The 25,870-nt window shown below is 38.2% G+C and overlaps 1 protein-coding gene across 6 annotated transcripts in view; it reads left to right on the forward strand.

The window, feature by feature from the left end:
• Positions 1 to 25,870, forward strand: part of CACNA2D1 (calcium voltage-gated channel auxiliary subunit alpha2delta 1) — a 361,272-nt gene that overhangs the window by 32,462 nt on the left and 302,940 nt on the right. For all 6 annotated transcript variants that reach the window (XM_086886615.1, XM_086886616.1, XM_086886617.1 and 3 more), the window contains exon 2: positions 18,417 to 18,498. In XM_086886615.1, the coding sequence (XP_086742741.1) occupies positions 18,417 to 18,498 (82 nt within the window). The remainder of the gene's footprint in view (positions 1 to 18,416; positions 18,499 to 25,870) is intronic.

Below are 25,870 nucleotides of genomic sequence, written 5' to 3' on the forward strand. Positions count from 1 at the left end.
CCTTGAGTGAACTTGTGTATGGGATGAACAGGAAATACACAGTGGGATAATGGGTAGATGCATGCACTGCAGTGTAGAAATTTGGCCATTTATATCAGTCAGGGAAGCTGATACTGCCACTGTCTCTACTTTGCTCTGTTAATTGTGGATTTGGTCTGTAGATCTCTATTGAGTTCCATGTTGGAAGGTGAAAGTTATTTCTTATTACCTTTTGTGGTTTCCATGCAGATACATGAGGCTTCTTTCACAGAACTGTTCACAGGATTAAGGACTAAATTTAGGACGGGGAAATATTAAAAAGGATTTTTGATAGTCTAATACAAAAATATTAGATCCTTATTCTCTTGGTAGAGTGACTTATTGAAAGGCATGTCTCTGTAAATCTCCCTCCTCTCATAGAAATTCACGTGGATTTATTTACAGCAGTGGTTTGACACACATTAAAAAGTAACAAAGACATGACTTTGCTGAGTACCTTTTATGAGAGTAGAGAAGAACTCTTCTATTAAAAACAGTGAATGAGAAATGGTGGAACTATATCCATTAACTACTCATATTTACTTCTAAATAATTTCCAGAATAACTGTGAATTTGAGATGTGTAAAAACTACATTTTTCTGTTACTGCTAAAATGTTTTGGGAATTAATAATTTTATATATTAATGAATTGTTGCAAAAGACTTACTTGTAAAGTTGTGTTTACATGTAAAGTTGTATAGATACATACATAGACATGCAGACATTTAAAGAACTCTGAGATTTGTTTAAAACTAATGTGAATTACATTGCTTATGTAGTTTCCTTTTGCTACTGAAAGTTAGAAATATTTTATTACTTTTCTGCATATAATTTCACCACATTTTAAAAACCTTTGAGAAACAGCTGTAAGAACTAATTTATGGTTTTGTAATGAGCACTGTCTGCTGAATTCTTATATCCATCCAGTGGCCACAGTCCTACATGAACACTTGAGTGCAAATATCTATCACTATAATTTATTTTCAAGCACACAGTATTGAAACAGGAGCTCATCAAATTCCCCAAAAGAATTTCAAGCAGAAGCTGCAATTACTGTTGTTTGGTTGCTTTCAGCATGTCAAGCTCCATGCTATGAATGCCTTTACTTGGTGCAGTAGAGTGTTCATTCTGTTGCAAGGAATTCTGGTTGTTTACTGCTAACACCCAAAGACTATGTGGAACATTTTGGGTATGTGCTGTGATTTTGATGTGCTTATTTAGTGATGCAATTTTCATGTGTATCATTAGTTAGAATGGCTGTTTACACCTAAGGTAATTAATTATATAAAATCATGGAAGGAATCATGATTGTGAAGGCAGTGGATAACCAATAAAAGTGGACAGTTGGTGAAAGTATTTTATAGCTTTCCATCTTTTGGAAACAGAACTATGTGAAAAAAGTGCAGACAACAAAGAAATTATACATTTGCTTTTAACAACATTTTTCTGTTTCTCTACTACTGGGTTTGAGGGTTTTTGTTAATCTTCCACCTTTTATCTTGTTTAAAGAGTTTTTAGGGAGAATGAAAATGGTTAGGTCTTGCCTGGAGTACACGTGTTAGTTTGCTTTAACATTCTCAAAATTATTAAAAAAAAATCCCAAAACTTGCTGGAATACTTACTGGTAACTCCTTTTTTCTTTCTTTAGATAGGTTTCAGGGAATGCAGTGAAAGAATCCTATCATTTAAGCCCTTAAACAGTGGAATTATTTGCAGTAAGATTTTTACTGGATCAACAGAATTTGGCTGAAAGGAACCTGTTATGTCATCCATTTTTTTCTTTGCTTAAGGATCAGACAGTGTAACGTGAGTCTTAAAAAATACAGTCTACCATATGTGTATCTTCTGATTAAGCAGTGAAACTATTGAGTAGACTCTGCATAGTCACGGAAATGACTACCAAAGGACTAACACAAGTCCACACTGTAACGCAAACCACCTTTAGCAGATGTGCAGACCAAGTCACATCTCAGTAGCAATGTAAAAGCACATAGCACAAGTGAAACTCAGGCTGTTTGCTAGTAATTGGAGCTTGGGAGTGTGTTTAGCATTTGCTAAACCAATGAACTAAACACTTCCTATATGATAGAAGCTGAGAACTCTTGGAAGAGGGCACGAGCCAATGCATGAGCAACTTCATAATTTTGTGTAAAATAGAGCTAATAGTTTGGCTTATTGAGATCAAGCTACAGGACTGCTAACCTCAGAACTTCCCCAGTTTTTAGGCTTTCTGGCATGGTACCATGAATAAAAAAAAGCCCTATATGAGAAATCAAGTGTTAAAATTTCTGATTGTGTAAGGAGTGGTATTTCCCTAGAGGAGCAGACACAGCTCTGGAAGGGTTAGCTGGCACCACTCCATGAGATTATCTGGCCTGGAGTGGAGGATCATCTACCTGAAGGTGGTATGGGGAAATGAGAGAACTGTTTGTCTCTGAGTTGTCCTGTGCTTCTGGGAGAGACAAGCTTGGAAAGGAGCAGAGAGCATGTTGTTTTATCCATAATCAGATAGTTTTAAAAAGAAATAATGGCTTATCATTTAAATATAGCCCTGTACAAAGCTATTTGTTGTCTTTTCTTTAGAAATTTTAAATGGCTTGTTGGTTAATGTCAGTTTTTCACAGTGGAGTAATAGGACTTGGCTTTTGGTATTGCCATGTAATGCCTGCTGTGGAAGTTGTTAAACTCAATCAATTTATACCAGAGTAAATGTACTGCAAAATAATGTAGCATAAGTAACTCTTTTACTGCATCAACTGAGTGCTGATTTGAGTGGATGTGGAGAGATACAATGTCTCTGAATGGCTTTGCTAGCTGCTTTTCTCTGAATATCAGGGGATTGGAGAGGGTAGAGGTTTGCAGAACTGAGATATTTCTGCTTCCATTTATTTGCCCAACAGTCTAGAGATCCCATTACCAGGACAGTGATTCTTTTCATGGTTCTGCCATGATTTCCTTTATGATTTGGCAGGCCAGTTGTAATTTGTTTAGCCTTTCAGGAAATACCTATTTGGAGCTTGTAGTGTTGACAAAAGGCCAGTAAGCATAACAAAGAGGGTGGTCCTTTTCACTTGTTCAGATGACTGATAACAAATAAAAGGTCAACTTCACATTTCATAGGTCACTTACTTTTTTCTTGTGGGAACAAAGTCAGTCTGCCCACTTTCCCTCCTCCAGACCATTACCAATGGGCTGTGTGAATGATGATGTGACTCCTTGTGCTGACATGCTTTTTGGATTGGCATTTGAAAGGACATGGCAGAAGTCAACAGTCAAAGGTATAAATGTGCATTCCCTAAATGTTAAATAATTTTAGGTGGAGCAAGAGACAACTTCAGGGTATCCCATTAGAAGTGGAGAAGAGAGAATACTGGAATCTCATTGGAACATGAATAGTGGCAGGTTTCACAGTTTGCTAGTCCAGAACATGCTACTTGATTATTTTGTATCCAGCATTGTCAAGGATATGGTAACTGAGCTGCCAATACCTTGTTTGCATAGGAAAGCTGATAGCCATCAGATACTTCTACAGCACATTTTTAATATCTCATTGTTGTATGCTGTAAAAGAGAGTGTGTATGGAGAAACCCCTTGTATTGTGATATTAAAGTCTGTATATGTGGACCTTCCTTCTCAGCTAACACTACTGAGGTGTTACTACACTACATATTACTAAATATGACACCATCTTTAAGAATTTAATTACTTTTGTGCTGAAATTTATTACTCTCTTCTTTGGCCTTTTCATGTTTTGCCTCCATTTATTTCACCAAGAACTGCTATTAACTGTCGCAATAAAGGATTTCTACAGTGTTGAAGAACATGATAATAGACTTGTTTTGTGTGTGCAGTAATACTTCTCTCGATGTCTGACACTAGTGCTGTTTCTATATTGGAAATGATGAGAAGCTAGTGTTTTATGATGAGTTTTTATCATAAACTATGGTTTATAAATGTCTGATTTTGTTGTTGCAACATGAAAGTAATTTATTCAGAGAAATAGGAGAACTATAAAAGATTTATACACAATTAGGAGTTTAACTTGACTAGAAATGTCAACATTTTTCTCCCAAATGCTCTTCTGTGAAAGTACTCTACTCTTTCCCTTTGAGGACATACAGTAGCCTACATAAATCAAAGTATTAAGTTGATGAAATATTAAACACAAATTCTAAACTTTCATTAAAGTGGTCTGTTACCTTTGTAAGACTGAAAGCTATCTCATCCTTCTTATCTAAAGTATCATCAGTTGTACTGCAGGCAACAGATCTCACATAGCACTGTACTCTGTTCTAAATGAAAAGAGGTTATGTTTCAGTGACATGCTTAGAAAGGGGAATAAATGGATAACATTTTGATTGTGCTACTTTGTTTTGTGCTAAGGGCCTTTTAAAATCAGCTGATCACAGAATGCTTTCAAGATAGCCTTCTGCAATCATGATTGCTAGTACACAGAAAGGATGTGCTAATTCTGCAAATGGAAGCTGATCAGATGTCTCTGTTTACCCTCTTCCACAGCCACAGAGATGGGGTGTTTGTGGATGTGGCAGACTGGCCCGTTCTCAAACTCTCACTTGAATTTGAGAGGGGGATTTTGTTGAGAGAGGCAGATTGACAGTTTAGTGTAGGAATGGGTTTTTGTGCAAAACAACCATGAGGATTTAGACTCTTGTGAAAGCTCCTGTAGTATACAGCCCATGAGACAATCCTGAGGCACAGCTCCAGAAAGCCCAATTCAGGCACTCAACTTACCCACACAATGGCATGAGGCAGAAACTTCTAAACAGGAAATTTAGAAAACCTACAGCAAGAATCTGAAGTAGATCACACAAATGCCGCTTCAGTTGTCCTTAATGCAATAGAGGTTGGGTACACAGATTCCTTAGACACTGAAAAATATCTCAACCTTGTACTAGGAAAACATTCAGAGATGTGATCTGTGCTTTGTAGCACTAAGCACTGTGTAAAGTTACAATACAGATACAGTCTCTATCTATAAATCATGTAACAGAGAACTAAAGGTGTATCTGTCAAACAAACCACTCTTAGTTCTTGCCAGATTAACATACCTTGTCTGTACCCAAAGCACCTGCCTGTTACTGCTGCTTAACTTTCAGACAGTAAATCATTGAGAGGGTTGGTTGCTTTTAGTACCTTCTGAAGCTGGGCTAACACCTAAAGGATGCTTGTCAGCTCTCTCAAATAACCCAGTTAAAGTCAAGGTAAAATAAAAATATTTTGAATAGTTCATGTATGAATAAATACATTTCAAACCCCTTAAATCTGAGGCCTGATTAACGATTTCTGTGCAATCTAACTAGAATCTTTGACAAAATGCAGCTAATTGGGTCAGTACTTGGTTGCAGGCAGTTTTATTTGAGTTACATATGTTGTGTAAGGTGTTCAGGTACTTCAAATTCATGAAAAATACTCTGCGTGAGAGAGTATTTTGAAATAAGCAAATGACACACACCTTACCGTGCTGTGAATTTTATTTTAACATACATGTAATGGAAGACATAAGAAAGAATGTTGATATAGAAAATACTAGCTTAACATGTTGGATGCAGAGAAAAGTAAAAAGAAAATTATGATAAATATGCATGTGGAGAAGGTAACTGTACAGACTGTGACACTGTGAATGAGTGGCAAAGATATGGATGGCTCTGCTGTTTCAGAGATGTCTTCATGGTGAACACAGTTGCACAAAAGTTTTTGCTTTCCCTCCCATCTGGAGAATGTTACATATTCAGAACCCTTGAGGCATTCAGTGTATCCTTGGAATGTTGTTATGTTGTCACAGCAAAATTGTATTACAGTCCTGACAACGAAGAGAAGTACAGAGACTGTACCTAGGTTAAAAGATTCCTTCATCTTCCTCTAATGATATCATCAGCTTTTGCACTAAGCAATTTGGAAACTTCCTAGGGAGGTATTTTATAGATAAAAGCAAAAAAATTGAAATGCACTCATTTAGATAGACCTCTGTCTATCTAAATTAAGACATTCAATCTTTTAGTTTGTGCTTTTGTAATATAAGAGCTGTCATTTCATTTCCACTTTCTGTCCCTGCCATCTATTATTCCCTTCTACTTACAGACACCAAGGCAGGTCTAAATAAATGCAGTATGACCCCCAGAGTTGACATTTTCGCTGCTTGTCAAGCTATTTATTTTCTTCTTTTTTGTTTCCTGAATACTTCCTATCTGTGTCTTTTACATATTCTGTAGCTACTTCTGATAACCCAGGCTGGAACCTGGGTCAACCAGGCATCTCTTGTCACAGTGAAGATTGCAGCATGTGAGAGGCAGCCTGAGGGAGGCTTGTGTTCTTTGCATGATCAGATTTAAATTGCTGTTGTGTTTTCTATTTGTAAACCTTTCCTTCCTTCCTTCCTTCCTTCCTTCCTTCCTTCCTTCCTTCCTTCCTTCCTTCCTTCCTTCCTTCCTTCCTTCCTTCCTTCCTTCCTTCCTTCCTTCCTTCCTTCCTTCCTTCCTTCCTTCCTTCCTTCCTTCCTTCCTTCCTTCCTTCCTTCCTTCCTTCCTTCCTTCCTTCCTTCCTTCCTTCCTTCCTTCCTTCCTTCCTTCCTTCCTTCCTTCCTTCCTTCCTTCCTTCCTTCCTTCCTTCCTTCCTTCCTTCCTTCCTTCCTTCCTTCCTTCCTTCCTTCCTTCCTTCCTTCCTTCCTTCCTTCCTTCCTTCCTTCCTTCCTTCCTCCCTCCCTCCCTCCCTCCCTCCCTCCCTCCCTCCCTCCCTCCCTTTTTCTACAATTAATTTAGTACTTTCCTATATCAGTATCAATGAGCCTGATCAATTTAATTGATTACTAAATTGTTGGTAGTGCACTTCCTTCAGAACAGCTAACACTGCTCTTCTGGATTAACAGTTTTCTTAATCAAATACTGTTTATGACTCTGAAAGTTAAAACCCCAGTGCATTTTACTGGGAATTGGAAATAGAGAACAAGGTGCTGGAAAAGAAAAATGAAAGCACCTTCCTGACATGTCTGTTTTGCATAACACAAAAGGGTATTATTATTTAGCAGTTGACTTTTTTCCCTTTGCTCTGTGTAGTGACTGCTAGAGATACTGATTTAATCAACCAACCATGCAAGCACAATGATTGTGAAACGAGATCCTTGTGAAGTGAACAAATGTTTCACAGCAAATTGCCAAGGGATACCAGCTACTCTGCTCTGGTGTTGCTCAAATAGATTGTCTTTTAAGCAGTTGCCTCATGAAAAGCCTTTGTTATGTATGGACCTTTAATCAAAATGTCACTAAATCCTGCATTCTGGGATGCTTCATTTGAAACACATCCAATGTTCTTATTTATTAAATTGTCCAGTGTCAAATGCAGCCACCATTATCCCTAGTAAGCAAACATGGATGAGGGAGTGACAAAAACCTTGTGTCACAGCTGAGATCAGTTGTGCGTGTGTGATGTCTTGATCTGTTTGTACAACCCTCTTGGGGACCATTGGGCAATTAAGTTCACCCATTTCAAACACAGCCTTTTCTGTACACTCTGATTTGATAGGAGAATGGGCAATTCCCAGTAATGACTACTACATCAATTATATTGCATTGTATTGATGCTTAATTAGAGAATGTGTTGAAACTGGGGAAGGGGACAACTGGAAGAGGGGAGGGTTGGCTCCCAAGTAAATGTCAGAGACCTTTCTTTAATAGCCTGTCTTTTTAATGTGCATTGAATGCACTGACAAGCACTGTGGCCTCCTGACCTTCAAGCATTTACCCCTGCCTGAGAAAGGAGAGCGAAGCTGCTTTGAGAAGGAATTGTTTTAGAGCTGAATTACATTTAGTGTCATTCTTGTTCAGCTTTACTGTGAAGTGACCCTTACAGCCCTTTAGCCCCGCTTGCACAGTTGGAAACCATTTCTGTGCCTGAGCTTTCTGAATCAAACACTTGCAGTCTCTTCAAACAGCCTTTCAAAAGTGAAACCCAAACATCATGAACGTGAACTCTTATTTTTCTAAGGATCATGTAAGTAATCCGTGAGCTATCTTTAAGAGTTCTTTAAAAGAAAAAGAAAGAACCCAAGGCTTTCATATCACTCAAATAATGACATTAAACACTATCCTTCAATCTCCAGTTTCTTCAAACTTAAGACTAGTGGTGTAAATCACAAATGGAGGATTACAGGCGAAATATAAGGCCTGCATGGTTGTTTATGACTGAACTGGCCTGCAACACCTGACACCAGCAATTTTCTAAAGGTTAATTTTCTAAAGCAGAAGACTGCAATATGGTTTTGGTTGTTGTTGATTCTTTACAAAGTAATAGCATTGAAATTTTCTGGTAGTTTACAGTATGCTAGCACTTCTGATACACAGCTGCTCTGTCTAACACCCTGGAGAAACAGCCAAGGGTTTAATTCATCTAAGGTTCTCCTGCACCAGCCTGTGCAGGCATTGTCCTGATCCTGTGATCAGGAGTCCTGACCTCCTGTTTCCAAGACAGCAAACTGCAGTGTGTGTGGGGGGAACACACTGACAACCTCTTGAGCAGGAGGAGAAGAATGCATTGCTTATTTCTCATATACTATTAGCCTTTTCACACAGCCATTAATATGCATCTGCATCCCAGGAACAACGACGTGCCAGCTGCGCCTTTAGGAAAACTCCGTGTAATTCAGCATGACTTTGTGAAATGGAAAGAATTTAAAGACAGTGTGGCTATGCAAATTTTGATGTTAATTTCTGTAGGAACTTAATATTCTGTGCCATTCTTTTGCCTGTGCAATAATCTCTACTTTGCATCTTCTCTCATGGTATTTTACTTTTTGTTTTAAATGCCAGAACTGAATGCAGATTGTGCGTATCTTTCAGAATATGGAATCAGTTTAGGTCTTTCCAAAAAAAAAAAGTCTCTTCATTACTCTAAATGCTATTACTACAAATGCCACAGCAGTGGCACATTAGGGTAGTGACAGCTTTGCACATTGGAAGTCAGGCTTTGAAAGAAAGAATATATTTGCAAAGGAAACAGCTGATTAATTTGGATGTGTAGCTTTCATGTAATACGCTTTGGAGTACACTGTACAACAAATTTTTTTAAAAAGTATTTAATAATTTAAAATAATATAATAAATTAGAAGAAAAGTAGCTTTACATTGGTGGTGTATATTTGTAGTCAGGTAGATTTTTTTTCTTAGACTAATAGGTTTATCATAAGGGGACATTCTGATATCTGGTGTAATACATGTTTTATTTATGAAGCCTTGACATTATTAACAAGGGGGATCAACTCCACAGAAAAATGCATTTGAATAGAAGTTATAAAATTTGAAGCTTGGTAGCAAACATAGTTGTGTAAAAAACCCCTACACTTTATCAACCTTTGTTCCTTGTTTAGTGATTAAATGATCATAGAATATTCTCAGTATGAATTTCATATTAAATAACTGTTATAAATAATGTATCTTTTTAGTAATTTTATCAATTTCATACAAACTTATAAGGAAGATTTTCCATATACAATCATGGCCTATCTTTCAGAGCACAAGAACACCTGATTGACTTCAAGCATTTCTCAATTTTCACTTTTAGCTTTCACATTTATGCAAGTGACAAACTAAGAAAAGACAGACTTGGTGTCCAGGATCTGAGTGCAGCCTCCCAATTGTGTTGTGTACTTCAATTCTGTGATTAGTGTAACTTGCATAGGGGCAATTAATCACCTGCTTCTGTACCTCGCTGCAGCAAAGCACAGGCTGGGTACTTCAGGCTTTTGCTGGTGCCAGTGTCAGTCCTGGGTGTTGGAGTTCTGCTGCTACAGCCAAAACCTACATCAGACAATCAGATAAAAATAGAGCAATGAGTAATGCAGCTCCCTGATGATGCTGTCATTGCCTTAGCTGCACTTGCCTAATATATGCCATGAGAGGCAAAGTACTTTAATACTATTTATTTTCCCCTAAACCCACCCCCAAAATTTAAAAACAAGCAAACAAACAAACTTGATTTTTAAAAAAGGTGCTGATTTATACCTTAATTCCCTGAGGAGGAGCACTGATTGAAGAGTGCATCCATGTGTTGCTAAACTCAAGGGAAGCTTTGCTGATCAGTTCCTCAGAAGTGTAGGTGATGACATAATGAGGTGAACATGGGGTCATTTCTCTCAAAGCTTATCTTGGCTTTCCTGTAAGTATAACTTAAACCAAAACAGTAGATCAAACTAACTGCATGTTTTAAGGAGATAAATATATGTGTCTTATTGTGGCAGCCTGTACAATTTATTCAGTTTGAAGAACAGACAAATCCAGTCCATATGTGCAGCTTCTGCTTTAAATATGTGTGAAAACAAGGTACTGAAGTTGTTAGGGCATAAATCGGGTGGCTTAGATGAAATACTCAGTTGAATCAGTGCACATGCGTGATTATGAATGTGTTCCTGGTTTGAATCTCAGTTTTTTCCATTAATCTCTTCTTTACTGGTATCCAATGTATCATATTTTAACAGGCTTTTTTTAATTTTTTTTTTTTTTGGTGTTAAAATATAATGCTTATTAGTGTGGGGAAGAAGTAATTTCAGTATAAATTATGGTTAAAGTATGAGTGTGATATGTTAAACACAGCTGATAAAGTAATTGTTTGCCTGAAATGTCTTAGCAAAATTGTGCTGTTAAGCACTTCGTAAAATTCCATTACAACTGAGATTTATTTTTCAATCATTTTTTAAGACATGCTTTTTTATTCTCCAAAGGCATTATGCTATTAACAGATTTTCCATATAATACAGAACCATCAAAAATAGCAGCATTTACATCTTAATTTGCATAAGGACTAGCTTCTAATCCAGGTTCCATTGTTGAAGTACTGGAATAACTGCACTGATGTAAGTGAGATTCAATTTCAGTCTCCTTACCACACATGTGTAATTTTAGTAGAATATCTATGTTTTTACTGGAGAAATTTAACTGAGACCAGATTGTATTAAAGAGTTGCCAGTTGCTTTGGACACTCTTTAAAAAGTAGTTATCAGAGGTGAAGCAAAGAGATGATGAGAGGCATATTACCTGCTCTTTTAGGGGGGATCTCTGGTGGGTGCAAATACATCCAGGTGTCTTAGCAATGCCTTCTCCTCCAAGAGATCTAGATCCTGGTCCATATGTTAGGCCATTGAAATTTGTAAGTAAATGCTTGTTTTTAATCTGGTACAGATTAGAAAGAAATTAGGGAGTCTGCATTCTGAATTTCTATTCCTCAATCACAAAAACGGTAACTGGATTTGGAAAGTTTGATTGCTTTTTCAAGGGTAAGCAATAAATGGTACTAAATGTATATCATATTGTAAAAGCCTTTAATGAAACATATCTGAGCTCTACTGGCAGTAATTTGAGCTGAAAATTTGTTATGTCTTCTCTGTTGAACTGTTTTAGCAGTATAATCTTTGATAATTAAACCTTAATAATTTTTAAGGAATTATTTTTACAGCTTTATAGCAATTTTGCAGCTGACTCTGTCAGGCTTGCATTAAAAATTTAGCTTAAATTATTAAATGATATTTTGTGCAACTGCAATTTCCATGAGAGGATATTTTTCATGTTATTTGCTAGGAAGCTTTAGACTGCAAAAGAACACTTTTGGCAAAGTAAAGAGAAATATTTGTGAAGCAGAAACTATAATTATGAACATGTGTAGTTAAACACCTCTTAGGCACTTGGCTCATATTGAATAAGGTTATAAAATAACAGGACCATGCTCTTGAAAGTGGACACCATATTGAAGGGATTACTTGATCAAGAAGAAGTGCTTAACATCTGGATGCTTTGAAGAACCTGCTGCACACTTGTTAAATGTAAAGTGAAGTTACAGATGAAGAGTTGAAATATGAGGAGAGGTTATTTCAGAGAGAATGAGCAGCACTCAGTGAGTCCAGCCTCTGGGTCAGAGGGGGCTCTTTCCAGATCCATCTGTGAAGCCTTCTGACGGAGGTATTTAGGCAAGGTTTTGTTGGAAGGTGAGAACAAAACAGCCATTCAGGCTGTGCTCCAAAAGAGATGTTGGGGTGAAGAAGTTAGTTTGACCTAGAAATCCTTGGTGAGAGTTGAGAAAGGTTTTTGCTTCTCTTGGCAATGGGACAAAGGCTAAGCAACTCATGGTGCCATTCACAGTTGACCATTTCCATCTTGGAGCCTGCCACTGGGACTCAATATTCTTCTCAAAGCAGTGTTTTCTCAAAAAAAAAGTACATAGAAAACGGTACATGGTGGATCTGCCCTTCGTGTGCCACAAACAATTGGCTTGCCACTGACTTTTTCATGGAAATCAGTGGTGGAGCTTAAATATCCTGAGCTGCTGGCCCAAAGGGCCGTTCCTTTGCCTTCTGTCTGTTCCAATGCTGCATCTCTGGATTCCTTGTTCCCAATTTATCCATGGTACAGTGGGAGTCCTTGAAAGAACAGTTGGTAGAACAGTAATTCGTGAGTGCTCCTGAGAGCTTCTGTGAAGTTCTGTGTTCTGTGAACACTATGATGGAGATGAACTATGTTCATATGGAGAAGGAGTGTTTGGGGGAAAAAAATGGAAAAAATGCCTTCTGTGACTGGATGGCTTAACCACATAAATTAAAAGCTTAAAATCAAGTCTGAACATTAGGATGTCTGCTACTAAGAATCAAATGTATTCTGAAGAGATTTCCGTCTACATTGACATTTTCTGTCTACAGAATGACAGACATGACAGAGAAATTATGTCTTGCTTCCCAAATGTTACCATTTGAGAAATGTAAAATAACTATTCAAAGCAAGGGTTTCACACTTTGAAAATGGGAAAAGACCAAAAGGGGCCATCTGGCCTTGACCATTGGGGCTATCTTATGTCTGGAAGGTCCTTGCAGACTACATGAGCAGCAGCCAGTCACGTTTGGGAAGACAAGGTGGTCAAAGAGGGCAAAGAAACAAAGTACTAATTTTTCTTCTTGCCAGCAAAGGAAATATCTTTGGCTGTGGAGCACAAGATGCAGAAGATTTTGTGGATCCATTTTTATGCACAGAGATCACATAGCTTCTATATTTTTCTCACTCAGTACAGCCAAATGTCATGAATTAATCTTTGCTTCACTTTTATTACACAAATATTTTTCCAAGCATTTATACAAAATTGTGTGATATATTTTTAATGGATAGTTAGCACTTGATATATATTCCTGTATCATTACATTGGCAGTTGAATAGAAGTGGGTCTTCAACACTTGCAGAACACACCTCTTTTCGCCTAAATTTCTGAATCCTTACCTTAATTTCAAACTGTTACTTACTGTATAAATTACGTATACCTTATAGTTATAAGTACCTTCAAATAGCACATTAGCAAATTTTCAAACAACAGAAGAAGGAGTATTGGAGGAGTGTGGATCACCCCAAAGTGATAACACTACTCCAGTATAACCATAGAAGTCATAGAATGAGGTGAGCATGTCTTTGGATGATCAAATTGAATCCCCTCTGTGGAATCTAACTGGACTATTACAAGCATTGTAGTAAGATCTGGAAAATTCACAAAAACTTCGATGGATTTTGTTGCCTTCATGTGTTTTTATGTCATATCTCAATTATATAACACTCTTTTATTCATTTTCTGGCTATGGAGACAGTGGATGTTCAAGAGGTTGATCTGATAACAATGGGATTTTAGTGATCTTTGCATCAGTTTCTTCATATCCAGCCCCTTTCATTCTGTTTTTAGAGTCAGTGGAATTTTGGTACATTATGAAAATTCAGTATTTCACAAAACTTGCCTTTATTTCTCCTTCCAAAGCCTTGTTGTCTATAAATTTATTCATTTGTCCCAGTACCTGAAAGATGAGTGCTGTCAGCCTAGGTCATGAAAGAAACATATAGTGGTATTTAAAATCACTAGTTGTGCAGTGAGAGGTATAAATGCAGCAACATGGGTAATTTCTGGGTAGAAAGTTAATAATTCTCTTGTAACTTCCATTCACATGCCTTCTATAAATTACTGTAAGAATTTCTATTTGCCCTTCGGTGTTGCCTAAGAGTGACAAAGAATGGTTGTGAAGACTGTTGCTATGATAATTTTGTAGCCTTTTCCCCCTCCTTCATTAACAGAAAATCTTCTTAAAAACATCTAAACCTAAAAGTGAAGGTTTTTTCTGAGCAAGAAAATAAAGTGGGGTTAGCCTGGAAAAATATAGCAAGGCTTACTCTCTCAGTTTCTGAAACTAATCTCATTTATCTTCATTTTCTGAACACCACTTTTCAATTGAATCAGAAGCAGTGTGTTATGTATTTTTTTCCTTTCTGATAATCAGAGAAATATTGACCTATTTTGAAAACACTTCTTCCTCTCACTACTGAGAGCTTTCATTACTTCAGTTGTTGGTATTTTTATATACAAGAACTATAAAGAAACTTGGGTTGAATATAATCTTAACTGTAGAGAACTGGATGTGGAGCACCAACAAACCAAGTGACTCTGATTGTCAGAGTTCAGGTTTATCCTTGCCTCTTTAGATTATAATACATTATCCAAGCAGAAGTCAGCTAATGGACCTTAAATTAGTGTGAGTGGTCTACAAAGATATGGCATATCATTACATGGATCTACTTTCCTTGAAGTCAGCAGAAAAATTCTTCATCAGTTTCAGCAGGGGAAAAAAAGGTTATAGCCAGGTTACTCTTCATCAAGGTGTCTTGGTTTTTTTACCCTTGTAATTGAGCAGTGCTCTGCTCTGCAAGTACAGGTTTAATATAAAAATAGGTTTTAATGAAATTAAAAGAAAGTTTTTTTTATTCTAGCACCTGATATCTTTATTTCTGCCAGGAGTGTGGCTAGGGGTGAAAAATCCTTTGACTTTAGCAAATATAACCGTCTTTTTTTAAAATAATGAGAAAAAATACAATAAGAAAAGGAAGAAAACAAAATCTTCCTGTGCTGTCAAAATCGCTGTTTCACTAGGTTGGCTAATCACATAATGTGGATGGATGGCTCTTTAGTGTTTTGGCTATTTTATCATCAATCTGATCACAGCCCAGGTGACAGGAGCAGGGCTGTACCTTCTAATCCCACAATAAATGACCCGTGTCTGTCTATCTTTAATCAGACAGGTCCTTCCATCATTCAGATCACTTGGAGGAGTCTGTGGGAAGTCATGTGCACGCTCCTTTTGTCTTGTCACTGCTTCATACAGGCACAACCTGTGTGTGGGAGGAGGGAGTTACAGTCAACTGTCCTGCAGAACATAATCACCTTTCAGTAAGACATCCGTTGCAATGTTTGTGCCAAACTAATAACGATAGGAACAAACCAGCCTTTTGTACAGGCTTTGTGTTGGTGCCCTTTGCAGGAAAAAAATGACTGCTGCTTCTTTAAGTCATGGGGACTCTGGTTTGCTGTGACAGCTTTCCAATTGTTAAATAAACTCTGACCATGAGCAGCTGTCAGACAGATACTGCACTGCAGGCTTCAGTTAAAAGGAGCATCAGACAAGCATTTCAGTGCCTAAGGGCCCTTATTTTTATTTTTTTTTCTAAAGACACACTTAAAAAAACCCCAAAACCACAATGAGATAATGCAATTCCTTAATTGAAAAACAAAAACAAAAACAAAAAAAAGAGTTTAATTTTATAAACTCTGTGCAATTTTCTTGTGAAAGTTACAGAATTGTGAGTATGTCCATTTCTGAGAAAAAGCCTATGTGGAGCATGAAATGTCTCAAATGTACACTTTTGTCAGATAGCAAGGTAGGAAATTCAGATGCAGAAATCCAGATATTAGACTTTATAAATATGACTAATCATATTCAGATTCTTGTGGGAAAGGAAGAGGAATTAGACTGAGCTTCCTCAAAGTCATAGAATGTCATTTTATTATTTGTAGTTTTGACAATGATCTAACACAACACTTCGGATGTTATTGCTTTTTGCCGTCTAACAACTTGAGATGACTGAAGATGTCCTTGTTCATTGCAGGGGGGATTGGACTGGATGACCTTTAAAGGTCCCTTCCAACCCAAACTATTCTATGTTTCCATAATTCTGTGATGATGTTGTACCCTGATGCACGGGAAAGCAAAAAAAGGACAGTTTTCACTACAGAAGGTCTAACAGGCTAACTCAAATATGCAAGGAAATCATCTTAAGGTTAATATATAGTGAATATGTTGGAAGAAGCCTTATTATTTACATTATAATTGCAGCTGGGGAGGGAGATTGCCATTCAGTTAGGAAGAAGGTGTACTTCCTCCTATTCCAATTTTACAGACTGATACTCTCTACCATTACCTTACTAAAAGTCAAGCTGGAGAATTTGGACTAGGAATCAAAGTTGTCCAGAGCTCCACTAGAAGGTATGTAGAACATAGGTTCAGCTCACCTGGCTGAGTCAGTCAGCTCTGGACAAGGCCTTTTCCTGCTCACATTGAAGCAGAAGCCCAGCTCAAACACAAATTGAAATCAAACCAAACCCAAAAGAAAACAAAAACTAGTCATGGTGACTAATTTCAAAAGTCAAGGTGTGGGCTAGGAGTTCCAGACAATATATAAGAAGTATTGATTGAAAAATCAGTATTTTTTTCATGTTCAACAGAAAAAATTATTCATATTTCATTTACAAGTAATAGTAAGTACTGGTTTTAAGTGTAGCTTCTTCCAAAATTTCAAATTTAAGTAAATAACTAACTAGTTAGCTAATGTTTTCACCATTCCAGTTTTATTTAAAGACAGAGAGGAATATATCCAGTAAAACTACAAAGCAGTAGGAAATGGAAAAAGTCAATTTAAAAATCAATCCTCCCTCATTTTTTCTATCGACTTCTGTTAGAAATAACACCCACAATTTTTATAACTGAAATGGATCATATAAAATTCTCAGGGTGTTCAATTATTTATTTTATGCTTTTGAAAACACTTTTGGGTAATGGGTTTCACTTTTTCATCTTTCATATATCTCCTTTCACACAGAAAAATGGAAGCCATTCAAAAATGGAATATGGCAGCATTTTCTTGTTTGTGCTCGTACTTTTGTGACAATATGTTTCTCTCAGACACACAAATGATGGTCTTGAAGCCATGGGAAACATGATGCACTATGGTTTTAAACCAACTGATTTCTATACAGAACTAAATGTTTGTATAATATAGGGCTTTTTGGAGACTTGAACCAGGAAATTAATTTATTTTAGTTTAGTTTTTGGAAAGCAAAATATAGAAGAGGAAGTCTGGGAGCACTACACCAACAATGGAATCAATTGCTATAGTTAATTTTCATGTGTGAAGAAAGTATGAGGAAGGGTCCTTTAATAAAAATAGTAATAAAAAATAATATAGATATAGATATAAATATAAATATAAATATAAATGTAAATGTAAATATAAATGTAAATGTAAATATAAATATAATTATAATAGAGATGGCACTCTTTGAAAATATTGGTTGTTGATTAGCAGAAAATGTATTCATTAAAGGCATGGAAAGAAGGAGTAAAATCAGTTCTCATCTTCTTAGTCTTTCAAATTTCTCATTTTGAGGCAAAAATGGAATCTCCCTTTTCCCTGTCTTTATTAATGAATTAATCTAAGTTGTTATCCCTGGGGTATGAGAATTAGGCTGGGAAATGGCTAAGATAAATATGTTTATCTGTTCTAGGTTTCAGAGCAGAAAGCTGGCATTAATGGCAGGGATAATGTGAGAGATGGGTTGGACATGAAACTTTCTGGCTAAGCAAGCAAGACAGCCTTCTTCTGAAAATCGATGGATTTTGCTGGAATAAACTTTCACCATGGCTCCTTTCCTGCTACAGAGTGTATGACATGGCACAGAACTGTGTTGTAGCCAATGCTTTTCCAGAGTCATGTTTACTGGGCACAGGGAGCAGAGCAGGCAGAGCAGCAAATCACTTGTTCCCCGGTGACAGCAGCCAGGAGCAAATGTGCCTTTCCAAAACAGCTCGTGGCCACTGCTGCCTGTCCTGCTGCTGCTTCCTTGAAGAGAGGCTACAGGCCAGAAAATCTAGTGTGGTTTGTAAACCTGCTTCCAGCTGCTGTTTTTCTCTGCCTGCACTATTTTTTGGGAGGAGGACCTTGGGGCACTTGGGAGAGGCATTTCTGGGAGTGAGCTTGTCCTGGAGGCAGTGTGCCAGCTCCCTTATGGGGATTTTTGCTGCAGCTTGGCAACAGAGATATGATGCCACTCTTGGGTTTACAGGGGGCATAGCATGGTGGCTACCACAGACAACTGAACAAGCAGATTCAGGTCAACAAAGCTGGGTAGATGAAAAACTTCAAAGACAAGTCTCTTATGTTTTGTATTCAACTTATCCTTTTCATTTTTTCCCTTTTCTGTGCTATATGCTTGTATGTACATTTCCACTTGTCATTGATCTGATAGGATGCCTCTTTCTTTTCTTTTCTGCAGGATAAAAGCATGGGTGGATAAGATGCAAGAAGATCTTGTGACGCTTGCACGGACTGCAAGTGGAGTGGACCGGCTTGCTGATGTAAGAAGTGTCCTAGACTGCTGTAATTAGAAAGCAAAGTGAAAGGCTTGCATCTTCTAGGCTTTAAAATCATTTCATCCCAGCATACAAAAATGATTTTGGGGATTAAACTCTGCAGTGCTTACCGAGAGAAAAATGGAGAGCAGACATCCATCACTCAGTGTTGCAGCATCATATTATCAGTTCCTCACTGATAATATTTAACCAGCTTTGCAGGCTGATTAAGGCTTGCCATTGTTGCAACACTTCCACCTGAAGCAAGCACTTGTATCTTCTATGTTTGTCAAATACAGTATCCAGGAAGCAAACATTCACAGTGATGGGGAATTCTGCCCTCTATTAATGAGGGAACCTATCTTTCTGACATGTTTTCTAAAATGAGGCAGATTTTGGTTAGCAGAAATTATGAGAATGGAAACTACTTTAATCCAGCTGTTGAAATTTAAAACCAAGTTTGTTATAGAGAAGAATTTACAAATCTTTCATTGAGTTTTTTTGTGTTATTATTCTATTCATAGATGGTGACTTCACATATGCTATTGCATAAAAATGAAGCCACAATTAAGAACATGTCAGAATTACACTGCCTGTACAGTTTTGTGTGTATACATCAAAATCCAGTATACAACCATATGATCATACATTTCCCTCTCCCTGTCCCTGTGCAAATGCTCTTGCTTTGAACTGATGGATGTCTGATTTGAGGTGAGGGGAAATTTTGCTGCTGCATCAGGAAACTGAGTTGTTGTTTGCTAGCAAAAGCCCCTGGTGCTAGGGAATTGAACGTGAAGCCTTGAGATCTGGTTTTCAGAAAATAATCCCAAATGATCCATGAAATGGATAGCAGAGGTTTTGAAGCTGTTAAGAAACACACAGAAAAAATCTTGGGTGAAGTTGTCAGATTTAGCATTGTGTATTAATGTATTCCTTTGACCTTAATGACCTTTTGCCCAGACATTCATTTCTTGTGTGTATCTTGTCCCAGAAGGACATTTTGTCTTTACTGACTATAAGAGGAGGTCAGATGATTAGCTCAGATGTCCATTAGCTCAGATGAGATCATCACTGTCTTATAAAAGGAAGGGCTGTGTCACTGCATGCATGATGAGCATGAATGAAGATTACAGAGTTTATTTTAGTGCTGGCCTTTCCTAATATTTGACTGCGTCATATTGCAACACAATTCAAGGCAGATGCTTTAGGTGCACATTCTAATCTTTAAAGACCCTAAACAAACTGAAAACAAAATCTTGAAATCCTAACACAAATCATCAGATTTGTACAAGCATGGGTTTCCTATGCATAAATGTCTAGCACATGAGTTTCCTGAGGAAATATAAGGTTTGGAATCATGGAACTCTCATTGGAGTTTTTGTAGGTGGATTTCACACTTATCTGCTGACAGAGAACAACAAGATTTACAAATAATCAGGCTCCAGGTTCTGGTGGGGAACTTCTGCAATTAGTCCTTTTTTGCGTACCTAATGTATGTGTGGTCTGGTCTACTCTGCACTTGCTGTGTCTTTTTCCCTACCATTCAGCATCTTAATTCTGATTCACCATTCAGCTTTCCATTCCTTTCCTGCTGTGTTGCTTGGCTGCCTTTCATTTCTCCTCAACCTATGCTGTTTCTCTCTCAGTTCCTGCCTTTGCTTCTTGGCCACTCTGCCTTTCTATTTCACACTAGTTTCTTGTCTCTGTTTTAGGCTCTCTCTCCTCAGCTTTTTCCAGATCAGCACCTCTTTCTTAACTCCTTCCTTTTTCTTAGCATTCCCAAAACATTCTATCCAGGTATGAGTGGCCAGCCTGTCACGATAGTCTCTTCTATTCCACAGGAATTGCTCTTCTCCCTTTCTCACTTTTTCCTCCATCACTAATTCTCAGTCCCAAAGCTGTAATTTCCTCGTGTATGATTTTTCTATTTCACCTTCCAGTCTCATTTTCCCCTTACTCTTTGCTTGCTATTTTCCAGTCTTTTCTCTCCTGTTTCCTGTATCTGTCTCTTGCACTTTGTCCTTCATTCAGTTTTCTTCTCCTTCACCTCTCGGGTGTAGACCTGAGAGATCACAGCAAGTCTGATCTTTAACTGTAGAGGAGGTGGGACATTCTCTAGGAGTGATGATCTCTGAGTTGGAATACACCTGTTTTCTCAGCTATTTAGCTGATGAAATCTCTGCAGTGATCTGCAGGGCCTTTTCAGGCTAAAATTTTTTTAACACTAAGGACTAAAATATATCTTTAAATACATAGAATTCAGGCTTTAATCTACAATTAATAGGCAATAAGAAAATGAGTTACACAGGTTTTCTAACTGGAGCAAAACAATGAGTTAATGTCTCAACCATTTTTCTATGCCTTTTTGTGCAAGAACCACAGTTCTTAGTAAAATAGATAATGAAAAGCCAAGAGATTGATGATGTCATTCTTTTTTTCCTGAGGAAAACATTTTTTATGTAGTTAATATTTGGCAAATTTGCAAGCTGCTAAACAGTCTTATGATGAAAACTGCTGGGCAAGCCTAATAATCTGTAGTGCTACCAGCTTTGCCACAGTGACATTCATGTGGATAAAAACAAAATGAGTGTGTGAATACTATAGGTAAGTTTCTTTGGAACAGCCTGAATTTACAACAGACTTCAAGCAAATAATACTATCTCAGAGGATACTCACAAGGTGGTCGATATGTGCTTGTAATCCTAGGATTTAAAGCATGAAAGGGGGATGTTTCCATGTAAAATATCAAAGCCATGTGTTTGACCGACGTGGCACGATGTCTTTCTCTATACTTGAGGTTTTAATTAGCTCTCTTGGCTGCAAGGGAAAATGCTAAGCCCTGCAAGGTGTAAGCCATGAAGTCTCTCTCTCCTTCTTTACAGGCTATTGTCACTTTCCCATTTCTGAATGATATCCTTCTTTTTTCTTTTTTTTTCCTCTCACTGCAAATTAACATTCAGTTAGATGTCTTCTGATATGAACCACAATCTTGGAGAAATGGAGACTACAAGACATGAAAAACAGCATGCCTGCATGCTTGTCACTTTTATTCACAGAACTTGCCTTCAGTTGCTCAAGCTTTAAAAATGCTTACAGTCAGATTGAATTTTCAGCTTACTTTGTGATTTATTTCTTCTTCCAACTCCAGAATTGTTTGGACCAAACCTGTAGTCTCCATGTAAACTTGAAAAAATAAATACTTTGTTTGGGTTTTCTGCCCTTTCTCATTCTAAAAGCAGAATGAATAACATAAAACAAAGGAGCAGACTTGCTCCTATTATAAAATAGTAAACATGACTTTCTGTCAAAAGCTGTAATAATCAGATTGGTTGGAGAAATGTCTTCCCTTGTTCTAGGGAAACTTAATATTAATTTGGCCAAGTATGTGTTGAATTTCTTAGCAAGAACATGTAACAGATTATAACCATTTCACAGCCTGGTCAACCTGTCCTGGACTCAGGGGAAGAATTCCCACTGATTCAGCTGAAGTTACAATCTGTGTCTGCTTTGTGCAGTTAAGTCTTCTGTGATGATCTCTGAAGTGGTCCCCCTGTTATCCAGGAGGAGGCAGTCAGAGAACTGCTGAGATGTTTGGATATTCATAAATCTATGGGACCAGATGGGATCTATCGCAGGGTGGTGAGGGAGCTGGCAGATGAGCTTGAAAAGCTGCTTTCCATCATTTACCAACAGTCCTGGCTCACTGGTGAAGTTCCAGATGGCTGGAAGCTTGCCAATGTGACACCTATTCACAGAAAGGGTAGGAATGAGGAGCCTGGTAATTATAGGCCAGTCAGCCTGACCTCAGTACCTGGTGAGGTAATGGAACAGTTTATACTGAGTGCCATCACACAGAACTTACAGGATGGCCAGGGAATCAGACCCAGCCAGCATGGGTTTAGGAGGGGTAGGTCATGTCTGACCAACCTGATCTTTTATGACCAGGTGACCCACCTGGTGGATGTGAGAAGAGCTGTGGACATTGTCTATTTGGACTTCAGCAAGGCCTTTGACACTGTCTCCCACAGCAAACTCCTGGAAAAGCTGCAGCCCATGGCTTGGACAGGAGCACTCTGTGCTGGGTTAGGAACTGGCTGGATGGCTGGGCCTAGAGAGTGGTGGTGAGTGGGGCTGCATCCAGCTGGGGGCCAGTGACCAGTGGTGTCCCTCAGGGGTCTGTGCTGGGGCCAGTCCTGTTTAATATTTTTATTGATGACATGGATGAGGGTATTGAGTCCTTCATTAGTAAATTTGAAGACGACTCTAAGCTGGGAGTGTGTGTTGATCTGTTGGAAAGTAGGAGGGCTCTGCAGAGAGACCTGAACAGTTGGATGGATGGGCAAAGTCAAATAGGATGAAGTTTAATAAGTCCAAGTGCTGGGTCTTGCATTTTTGCCACAATAACCCCCTGCAATGCTACAGGCTGAGGATGGTGTGGCTGGACAGTGCCCAGGCAGAAAGGGACCTGGAGGTGCTGGTGACAGCAGCTGGACATGAGCCAGCCCTGTGCCCTGGGGGCCAAGAGGGTCGGTGGCCGCTGGTCTGGATCAGGAATGGTGTGGCCAGCAGGAGCAGGGAGGTAATTTTTCCTCTGTATTCAGCACTGGTGAGGCCACAGCTGGAGTTCTGTGTCCAGTTCTGGCCCTCAGTTTGGGAAGGACCTTGAGACACTTGAGTGCATCCAGAGGAGGCAACGAGGCTGGTGAGGGGCTGGGAACACAAACCCTGTGAGGAACAGCTGAGGGAGCTGGGATTGTTTAGCCTGGAGAAAAGGAGACTCAGGGGTGACTTTATCACTCTCTACAACTCTCTGAAAGGTGGCTGTGGTCAGGTGGGGGTTGGTCTCTTTGTCCAGGCAGCAGCTGACAGAAAGAGAGGACACAGTCTTAAACTGTGCCAAAGGAAATATAGGTTGGATATTAGGAAAAAGTTTTTCGTGGAAAGAGTGATAAAGTACTGGAATGTTCTGCCTGGGGAGGTGCTGGAGTCACCATCCCTGGAAGTGTTTAAAACAAGACAGGATGTGGCACTCAGTGCCATAGTCTAGCTGAGGTGTTAGGACATGGGCTGGACTTGATGATCTTCAAGGCATCTTCCAACCCAGTGATTCTGTGAATTCTGTGAAGTGACCAGGGTAGCTCTCAAAGTAGCACAATTAATAAGTTCTCACCTAGAGTGAACTAATCCTCCATAAGGCAGGACTTTCTCAATTAGCTGCTGCGCTAATGGTGCCCCCACAACTTGCTGAAGGTATCTCGGGGTTCATCAGTGTTATTCGTGCTTGGATGTGCCTTGGATGTCTGGGGATCTTTGTGCTGCAGAGAATTACACTGTGGTCTCTTCTGGAGAACTAAAATATTTTGTTATGACCCTGAGGGAGAGGGATAGGAGTACTGCCTTAATTCTCAATTATTTTGATTTTAGGGAACTTTCTGGGAGAACTTTTGACCAGAAGGAATGTAAAACTCAGAGTATATTATGTACTTACAAAGGAATAAAAAAATTAAAGTGTCAATGACCATTAAAATCAGGTGAGGTATGTGGTAAGTGGATAGCTGTCCTGTTGAGATCAGTACCTTGGTAGAAGTCTTATTTATTCTGCAGTGTGGACATAGATAAAACCAGGGAAAGTATTTTCTGTATTTAACATGTTTGCATTCAATATGTACTAAATTTCATGGAATCATATTTATGGAAAAGAATCTCCTCAGAAGAGTATTCCCTTTTTTTTTTTTTTCATTAACAGTTTTCTTACAGTGACTTGGAATCTCTGTCTTGTCCTGGTGACTAATCATTCCTTCTCTTGCTTTTGCATATATAATATAGCCATTGTAAGCCATTGTAACTCACTAATCAAAACTTTTGAAAATATCTGTACAAGCGAGGATACACAACAATATTAATGAATATTCCACAGAGTGTTTAAAATACAAAATATTTGGGAGTTAATTAGCTCATTAGGGATTCTGCCTCTGAAAATATGAATATATTTGTGCTGATGCACATTTCCTACATATTTTCTCTTGTTAACAATGATGACAGCAATATAATGCCTGTAGTAAGAAAAATTGCCAAAGAAAGCTTGGATGGCATTAAAATTTGGAGTTTTGTGTTGAGGCTACTCTTATCCATAGCCTTAACCAGGCAAAGCAGAATAACTGGAGTAGAAGAAACAAGGAGATGGAGAGGCAGGCGAGATCTGTTCGTTGTGGTGCCCAAAGGAAACACGGTGGGATTGGGGTGTCCTGCACAGGTCCAGGAGCTGCCCTCGATCATCCTTGCAGGTCCCTTCCAAGTCAGCACATTATCTGGTTCTGTGATACTCTCTGGGAATGGTCTCAAATTAGTCTTCCAGAAATAGATTTAAAGCACATATTTAAATCCTGCTTTTTTGGACATCACTATGAGTTTAGGTGCAATCTGGGACAACTCCAACTTGGATGCAGTAGCAATGTAATATCTCCATTACAGTGATGCAATGATTGATTCAACAAGGCAGGAAGTCAGGACTCAAGATGCCAAAATACTCAGCTGGTTGAAAACTGGCAGAGCTCCACTCTGCAGTGGATTACACCAATTTACATTTGCTAAGAACCATGACTAATAATATTTAATTTACAAACCAAGCAGGTAAAAAGTATTAAAAAAACCCAACAGATTTTTATACAAAAAGCAGAGGCTATTGCTGCAGTAGTTGCCCAGCTGAAGAAAGTACTGTTTAGTCCTTCCTAAGGAGTTTTTTTTTTCCCCTAGAAGAGCAAAGGGAATGTTTATAAGGAGGTGCTGTATGTAAAACTTGGGACTTGAAAGCAGGAATACAGGATACAAAGGAAAATCTTGTCCAGCGTGCTTCTTTAACTGCCTCTCAACAAAGCAAAACTTAGTATATTCTTTCTAGTTTTATAAAGTTTTATAAACTTTATAAACTTTCTAGTTTTATAAGTGTTATGTTTTTTTTTTAAAAAAACAACAAAAACAACAAATAGTCATGCAATCGTCATTTCAGCTTAAGAAGGTTCATGTAACTTTGTCTTACCCGTGAACTCTCTGTGCATTCAGGCATTATGAAGCTGCTCTGGTGTGAATGATATGTAGTTTCTACAGAGGAAACAGACTGTTAGAAAAAAAATAAGTAATAGACAGCAAGTTAATAGAATTTTAAAATCCATGTAACAAAATAAATATTGAGGCTGACCTGAATAGCTGCATTTCTCGGTAGGGATTTTGTCTTTGAAAAGACAAAAATATGTGCAAAGTTCAGAGTCACATTCTGGTCTAAAACTAGATACCTCAATATACAGGAAAAAAAAGGTGAAGAGCCTAGTGAACTACAGAATTAAGTAAGTACATTGTTTCATTTTCATGGAAGTATGCACAA

This window comes from Cyanistes caeruleus, chromosome 4 (assembly GCF_971803275.1).
Source record: "Cyanistes caeruleus chromosome 4, bCyaCae1.hap1.1, whole genome shotgun sequence".
NCBI classification, from domain to species: domain Eukaryota; kingdom Metazoa; phylum Chordata; class Aves; order Passeriformes; family Paridae; genus Cyanistes; species Cyanistes caeruleus.